Raw genomic sequence first — 9,067 nt, forward strand, 5'->3', positions numbered from 1 at the left:
GCCTCTTAGCAGTGGTTCTGTATGCATAAATGCATTAAATAGTGTGTGAATTATTACTACTGACCCTGCGTAATGATTAGAGTCACTTTGCTGTGTGATTGATGTGTAACTCTGTGGTACGTGGTGTGTGCAGCTGTGAGCCTACCCAGGCGACACTCGAGGCATGGCGACTACTGCTTTAGAGACGGCAGGTGCTGCCTCAGTGGCCTCACACCAGAGTGCTAGTACATCAAGTGGTCTACACGAGGAAGATATAAACATGTTACCTCTCACAGTGGAGTCAAATGCTGGACAGGAGCAGCCCAATAGTGACGAACTTCCTTGGACAACTGTTGGGCCCCGGAGGAAGACACAAGGAACCAACGAGTTAATACATCATAACCATGAGAAGAAAAGAATCAACCTGCATTTTCCCCCGGGCACGGTAACTGCAACGAAATATGCATGGCTGGCTGATGCAGCCAATCATCATCCTGGTGATGGGTATGTGTTGGCGAGTGGACATGCAAACCATGTCCGTATGAACATTACTGAAGAGATGGTGAATTATTTCTGTACTCAAAAGCTTGCGGGTGTAACAATGAGGAAACCACCACTGCCTGCTGATACCCACAGGACACCCGTCATCATTTTCGGCCTGGACATCTACCAGGATCACAAACTGGTGGAACAGCATGAACACATTGTCAATGCAAAAAGAACAACTGGCAGAGACTCGCTAGTCCAGCGACGTGTCTCCGCCGGAAAGATTTACTGTCCCGGGTGCTTATCGGCAACTATCAATGAAGGTCTACAACCCTCCCAAGCGCAGGTGTTACAAGTGCCAACGGTGGAATCACGTAGCAAGGAACTGCACGAGTGATGAGCGGTGTGGCCACTGTGCCAGAAAGCATGCAACATCTGTGAGAGATGCAATAGGATTGAACTTGCGAACCTTGAATCGTACTACCTGTTGAACCATGACCAAATATATCTCTAGTATAGTTACTTGAAGTTTGGAAGGTACCAACATTAGCGACAGTATACATCTATCGGTAAAACTATGTTTTTAAAATTATTTTTAATTTTTTTTTCTGAATATGCGTATATACATAGCAGGTTAAATATTAAATTATAAAGTTATTATTTTCTAATTTCAGAAAGATGGAGCGAGGTTGATAAGCGTAAGCAGACATAAGAATGTTGCGGTCGACATTCGTCAACTAATTGCGAAGCTCATGGTAAGTACAACAACCTCGTACCTGTTAAATTGATCAATAAATGGAAACTAAACCACATAATTGAGTTAAGATGTACAGGTTTCGTAAATGTTTGATTAATTCTCGTCCATTTTGTAGGACTTAATATGTCTCCCCACAGTCACAAATTTAGCTTCATTGAACTTATTAACCCCCATTAAAAACATTAAGCACATAATGAAAGTAAGTGCAGAAGGCCTATTGGGCCCATACGAGATAACGCTTGTTCATATTCACAAATTCTCATTCATATATGGGTCTAACCTACACTAGAAACAATAAGGTACCCCACTATTATTTTGTTACCCGGTAATTAGTTCCCTACAATTTCAACCATGTTACCAAACCAATATGTTATTACACACAGAAATCACAATAGCAAGATGCATCAAAATAACAAATCCATTAGGACCATGATGAGGGTTCGAACCTACGTCTCGGTTGATCCCAGACGGCCCTTTCCCCGCAGAAGCTGCGTGAGCCTTGCGAGGGCAGTTGCACTCAAGGTAGCAATTTTTTTTACCATGTCGTGGCCCAGTGGAATAAGGTGCATCTGGAATCATCACGGACGTAGGTTCGAACCCTCATCACGGCCTTTGTGGATTTGTTCATATTAATTCATTCTTCGCCTTTCTAGAGATTGTAATTGAAGCTTTGTCATTCTTTTAATTATTTTTATATATTAACTTACTATTCGTGTACTGTTTCCATATTAACATCGTGCTTTCTTTTTCCTCAAAAATAAATGGAACCTCGACGTGGTCTTAGGTGGCCTGGGAAGGTTTGACACAAACGTCATTTAAGTAAAGCTTAAGAAGTAAGTAATTATCAAAAGAAGGCACCAAACCGGGAAGGCTATGTAGCACCATCAAATGTGCGGAATAATCAGAGGGCACTAAATATCACCAAGGGATGCCAATACGAGAACAAAAACGCATAAGGCGAACGATATCAAAAGTATCCGAGTCACCATGAACTCTATTGAGGGACAGGTAACCGCGAGAGGCGTTCGGAAAGCAAGACACACGTTCGTCCTGGAAGTCAGGACATTCAAGGAGGACATGCACGACAGTAAGAGGGACAATGCAATTAGGACAATAAGGAGCAGGGCGGCGCTCCATCAAGTGACCATGGGTTAAGCGAGTATGGCCAATACGCAACCTCGCCAGAGCTGTTTCCCATCGCCGGTTACGGTGGTAGGAGGACGGCCATGAGGAAACAACACTTAAGAGTACGTAGTTTGTTACCAGTAACAGACGACCAAGAAGCCTGCCAACGGTTAAGGACGGAGGAATGGATAACCGGGTAAAAGTCGGAATATGGAATACCTTTACGAGAGATGGGACAAGAGCGGACAGCTTCCCTGGCGGCAGCATCCGCACGCTCATTTAAAGACGCACCATTATGGCTGGGAACCCAACAAAACTCAATCGACTTAAATTTACTGTGAACAAGAAACGGCCAATGCTGGACCTCGACAACTACTGGATGAACCGGATTAAAGGACCCGAGAGCCACGAGGGCACAACGAGAGTCAACAACAACTACAAAGGAATACTAACAACGAGAAAGCAGGAGACTAAGAGCATAGAGAATAGCATAATGCTCCACTGTAAAGATGCTAGTTTCCGGAGGTAAGCGACACACATTGTTGGATATTTCCAACATCGAATACAGCATTGTTGTATTCTCATTACTTATTACTAACCATATTAATATTGTAGTAAGTAAAATTAACAACTCGTAGAATTCTCCTGTACTAATAATTCATCTGTGCATTAGGCTAGAATTCTCACGTCATCTGACGCCAGTATTGCGTCAGATTTCTTTACAGTAAAACACATTATATACAATTTGTGTGAGAATTAAATACGATTCTCCATAATTAAAGCATTCTGTATGGCAACTGATTGCAGACGAATGGTTCTCTAACTAAAGGCCGAATAGAGCTTTAGAATCAAAACGTTTACCTCGCGATAGAGGTAGCGTCATCAATGAATGCTATGGGGAGACATTAATTCCTCTCCCTTGTATCTTTACTATTCTTAAATAGTTAAATAATAATATTCCGTTCCTCTAAATAATAAACCCGTCCAGTCTTTAGAGTTTCAAGCGCGAATGCGAGAAATATTAATGTTCATGCCAATAATTTGTGTAATGAACGTCGACTCGGCGTGGGGGGAGGGACGCGACGCCATCCTCAGTCGGTGAGGCGCTCGGGAAGAGTACACGTGGGAACCGAAGAGAGGCAGACCTGCGCTTACCGTACTCACAAAAGACGCCATTGTCCAGCAAATAGGACACGTGTGTCTATCCACAGATGAAAGCCGCCACTGTGAGGCGTGAACGACCTTGCAGATAATATCTTCAACTAGTGCTGGTGTTAAATAAGGGCCCCTAGACTTGGTTCCTGACGACACGTGATCAGCCAACTTGAGACGTACAAATCCAGGATAAGCTCACCTGAATTTGGGATACGTAATTACGGCAATCTTAATACTTACACAGTGCCCACAGTTAAGTACTTTTATTTGATGCATCATTTATAAGTGTATTAATGGCAGGGTGATTGCACGTCACGCGGCAAGACAACACCTAATAACAGGTGATTAGAATTCTATCTGTAGATATCAATAATCTTGAATATGTATTGAGTAGTTAAATCAATTGCTACTGGTAGTCATTTATCTTGCAGCTCGAGAGACGAATTCCTCATGCTGTCTTCTCCATGCTAACCGTGTCATTCGTCGGTGTACCAGACTTGGAGATTAAGAGGACTGCCAGGGTTATCTAAAGGAATCTATTACCAGCTAAGGCTTATTTCTTTTTATTCATAACTTTGCAATTTGATACATTCAGAATGTACAACATAATGTGTGATTTACTGTAACTCATTATTATGCTCATATTCATGTTCTTCTTTGTATGAATCATATTATATTCAACATTAATTATAGGATTAGATTATTATTAATAGAATTAGTGAACGAACCACACTGATTCCTGGACGTACTGACCTCCAGTAATAACCCCCCAATGTAGGTGTTTGAGGTTTGGTTTTAATAATACAGCCCATTAATTATTCTTATGATCATACTTTCTAGTCATATCCATAGTCACTGGTTTTCTCTAGAATTTTATCTAATGATCTGAAATTCTCAGTTTCCCTCTTTACTTTAAAAGCGGGTGGTCCTTCGTAATTTAATTTACTACTTTAATTATTAAGTAATCAGAATCAAACCCAAATATCCCACACACAAGTGCGAACAGGAAAAAACAACACAGTAGCCAACACCGTCCGCAGATTTAGACCCATCGGTGAAGACAAACGGAACGGGAGTGAGAAGAAAAGTGCTCAAGGAAAAGGCGTTTTAGAACTGTAGGAGGGGTAAAAGCTTTAGTGACGCGGGTCAACGATGTACAAAACCGCCGAAGGGGGACTCTCCACGGGGGCACAGAAGGAACAACACGAGGAGAAACATTAGAAATATGAACGGAAAGAGAAACCTGTAGGCGAGATAACCGGACAGAAAGTGGTAGGTGGTGAAGAGGAACAGGAACCGTAGGAGGGGTAAAAGTTAAAGCACGACAGAGGCGAGAGGAAGGATGTTGTAAGGACCGAGCAAGATAGCGAAGACAGTAGCGATCACGGCGGTCCTGGAGAGACAGGAAGCCAGTGTCAACATACAAGCTAAGGACGGGAGTTGAACGAAAGGCACCAGAACTGAGGCGCAACCCAGTATGGTGCAAAGCATCAAGACGGCGAATAGTAGAATGAGAAGCAGATGAGTAAGCAGGGCAACCATAAACGAGCTTAGACAGGACTAGAGAGGAATGTAAAGCAAGGAGAGCGCGCCTATCTGCCCCCCAAGAAGTATGGGACAATACCCGAAGGAGGGTAAGGGCCTTAGAGCACTCAACATGGAGGTGAGATATATGGGGAGACCAAGACAAACGAGTGTCAAGGAATAACCCCAAAAGCTTCGCGGAATCATTGTACTCAAGGAAATGACCATAAAGTGACGAAGAGGGACGAAGAACCACCCATTTCCGAGTAAAAGTCATGGCACAAGTCTTAGAAGTAGAGAACTTGAAGCCATGATCGGTGGCCCAAGACGACACGGCATCAATTGCAAGTTGAAGCCGGCGCTGATGGAGAGGCGAATCATCACCCTGACAGCAAAGGGTAAGATCATCGACATAGAGCGTGGAGAAGACACCTGAAGGAAGAGGGGAAAGAAGACCACTGAGGGCAACCAAAAAAATTGTGCTCAGAACACTACCCTGGGTCACACCTTCGTATTGCTGAAAAGAGGCAGAGAGTGGTACCAAGTCGCACCCGAAAGGAACGACGAGAGAGGAAGCTGCAGAGAAAGAGAGGGAAATGACCACGAAGGCCAAAAGAATGAAGTTGAGATAGAATATGATATCGCCAAGTCGTGTCATAAGCCTTTTCCAGGTTAAAAAGGACAGCAACAACGGAGGTCTTCGCAGCAAAAGCAGTACGAATATAGACCTCCAAGTTCAACAGGCCATCTGTCGTGATGTGGCATTTGCGGAAACCAAATTGAAAAAGGGAGAGGAGGTGATGGTGTTCCAGGAACGTTAACCATACGTTCAAAGGGTTTGCAGACGCAACTTGTGAGGGCGATAGGGCGGAGGTCCTTAGAGGAAGTACCCAAAGACCCCGGTTTGAGAACAGGGAGGACAACGGCATCGAGCCAGTCCTCAGGGACTGACGACGACTCCCAGATCTTATTATACAGACTCGGTAAATACTGAGACGTGCACGGAGGGAGATGGCGAAGCATCTCATAATGAATACCATCGGAGCCCACCGCCGTATAACCGCAGAGGGCCAGGGCAGAACGAAGTTCAGAGAGAGAAGGGATCATTATAGGGAAGCCGAAGACGAGTGCAGAAATCTAAAGGACGAGACTCGAGGACAGGTTTACGAAGGAAAGAAAGATTGGGGAAGATGAAGACCAGAGCTAACAGAAGAATAGTGGGAACCCAGTTCGGAAGCGACCTGCAACGGGTCCGCCACAAGAGTACCATGGAGGTGAAGGACCGGTGAAACATCGGGAACGAACTTACCCGCTATCTTGCGGATATGCTTCCAGATCTGTGGCAGAAGAGTTTCGGACGTAATTGTGGAGACATAAGATGCCCAACATTCACACTTAGCCATACGGATGGTCCTACGGGCCACCGCACTCACTTTCCGAAAGAAAAAAGAATCGGCCATCGGCCGTCTGCCGACGGCGGTGCCTCTTCCAGGCTGCACGCTTACAGCGGACAGCCCGAGCACAATCTGCATTCCACCAGGGAATGCACTTCCGCAGACCCCGAGAGGAAGAGCGAGGAATAGAGCGGAGGGCAGCGTCGATGACAGTGTCATGAAAAACGAGGAGAGCACGAAGGAGAGGCAGAAAGGAGAGGTCAGAGAGAGAGCAGCACTGAGGGTAAATAGGTTCCAGTCCGCTTTAGCAAACTACCACCTAGGAAAGGAGAGGGAAGGGCGAAAAGAAAAAAAGGAAACAAGGATGGGGAAATGGTCACTGCCATGGAGGTCATCAAGAACCTGCCACATGAAATCTAAGTAGAGAGAAGAAGAGCAGAGAGAAAGATCAAGACAGGAAAGGGTGCGAGTCCGAGAGTCCAAGTGAGTGGGCTCGCCAGAATTCAGAAGAGACAGGGAAGAAGAGAGGATAAAGAAGGCGACCTCGGGTATTTGTCAGAACATCACCCCAAAGAGAATGACGACAATTGAAATCATCCAGCAGGAGCACAGTCTCCGGTAAGGGGTCCAGGTGTTGTTTCAAATCAGGAAGAGAAAGCGGGACACTCGGGGGACGATAAATGGAACAAAATGTGTACCATTTCCCCACAAAGATACGAGCAGCAGAACAATGGGGAGGCGAAGGAAAAAGTAAGGGGACAAAGGGAACATCAGTGCGAATCAAGAGAGCAGAAGAATTAGGAGCCCCTGCAACGGCTGGGGGGGGGAAGAGAAAGGAATAGCCACGAAAACGACTAGGACGAGCACCAAGCATTGGCTCCTGGAGACAGACCCAAAAAGGCGAAAACCGCGAAATTAGAAGTTGGAGTTCGAGGAAATTGGCGTAATAACCTCGAGCGTTCCATTGAAGAATAGATATCGACGAGAAGAGAAAGGACAACAACAGAGAACAAGGAAGAAACAAAGGCGAAAGAGCAACATAGCACGTTAAAGAATATCTGGGTAGGGATCAGGGTCAGCAAAGTCAGGGTTAGAGGGCATGGGTAAACTGAGCAAAGACGGAGGGAAGGAAGCGGGAGAACAGACCAGAGGTGGGCCAGCGGGGTCCGGAGGAAGGAGGAGGAGATAATGGAGAGGAGCAGTCAAGGACAGCAGCAGGAAGAGGGGGAGTAGAAAGAGGGGAGCGCACCTCAGCAAGGGCAGTAACCGAAAGGGAAGCAGGGGCCAAAGAAACCTCCATAGGAGGAACAGGGGGCGCAACCACTGAAATGGAAGGGGAAGGAGCAATAGGGCCAGTAGTAGGGGCCGAGGAAGAAAGCAAAGCCTACTTACCCGCCGGGGAGGAGGAAGGAGAGGAGCCAGGCTTATGCTTCTGACGTAAAGAGACCGGTGTCCCAGCAACTACGTACTGGGCAACGGATTCTAGCGTCTCAACAGAAGCTGAACGAGAGCACACACGACGGCCGTTAGGAGAGCGATGGACATCTGCCTGCACCGACAGGCGGCGGGGAGAGTCAATAGATGGAGGAGAAGGATGGGAGGGAGGATCGGAGGGAGACGAGGAAGAAGACACAGGAGACATGACAGACCGGGTAGAAAGAAGGGGAACCCCAGACAGAGGACCTGGAGGGGGACCCTTCGGGACAGAAAAAGGAACAGAGGAGGGGGCAGTGGGCGTATCAGGGTCCAAGGCCCGGAAACGGTTGTGAATCTGAGGAAGGTGGGAAGGACGAGGAGAGGAAGAGCGCAACACGCGAGCATAAGAGACGTTAGCATAAGGTGGGAGCCGGCGAACCTGGCGCCTCGCCTCGGGAAAAGATAAATGCTCCCGGTGCTTCAAGTTGAGGATGGCTGCCTCAAGCTTGTAATGGATACACGCATGGGAGAAGGTAGGATGGGCCTCACCGCAGTTGAGGCAGCGAGCTTGGGGAGAAGTGCACTCCGACTTAGAGTGACCTTCATCCCCACACAAAGGACAGAGAGAGACAGTCCCAGAGCAGCGGAGGGCACCGTGCCCAAATCTCCAGCACTTGTTACAAAGCCGAGGAGAAGGAATATACTCCTATATAGGTTAGAAGCATTCAACATGTTTTGTGATGCAAATTAAATTTCTTTCATATGCCAAATGCTTCTGTTAATCTCATAATAAATAACAAATCTCAGGAGTGATTGGTGCTGGGACAGTCAAGCCTGGTGTTCCAGTAAAACTCTGAACAAATGGTGCAGTGTTGTCAGTAGACCAGGCTTCACTAGAACTGGTATGTGGGGTTCTAGTGGTAAATGAATCACCTGCACGTGGAGCTGTATCAATAGCCACATCAATATCACTATTCATTTTGTATCGCATCCTCACCTGTTGTTTCTGCCACTTAACTATCAACATCACATTATTTACACTTTGAAAATATTAGAGGGGCTGGTCCCAAACCAGCACACAAATATAAAACCACAAGAGACCAGAAAGCCTGGCATTATGTGCAGAATACTCTCGTTGAGAAGCAGAGGTGCAATAGGTACTCAAAAAACTATCAACATCAGAGACTGTACAACATGCTTTCACTACACAAAGGACATAACTAGCCGACCC

General features: G+C 46.1%; 1 protein-coding gene across 1 annotated transcript in view; it reads right to left on the minus strand.

The window, feature by feature from the left end:
* Nucleotides 1-2,002: 2,002 nt before the first annotated feature.
* LOC138372672 (vitellogenin-like) overlaps nucleotides 2,003-9,067 on the minus strand; it is a 10,909-nt gene continuing 3,844 nt past the window's right edge. The window contains exon 3 of the mRNA XM_069338174.1: nucleotides 2,003-2,011. Within this exon, the coding sequence (XP_069194275.1) occupies nucleotides 2,003-2,011 (9 nt within the window). The remainder of the gene's footprint in view (nucleotides 2,012-9,067) is intronic.

Source organism: Procambarus clarkii, chromosome 39, assembly GCF_040958095.1.
Source record: "Procambarus clarkii isolate CNS0578487 chromosome 39, FALCON_Pclarkii_2.0, whole genome shotgun sequence".
Lineage (NCBI taxonomy): Eukaryota > Metazoa > Arthropoda > Malacostraca > Decapoda > Cambaridae > Procambarus > Procambarus clarkii.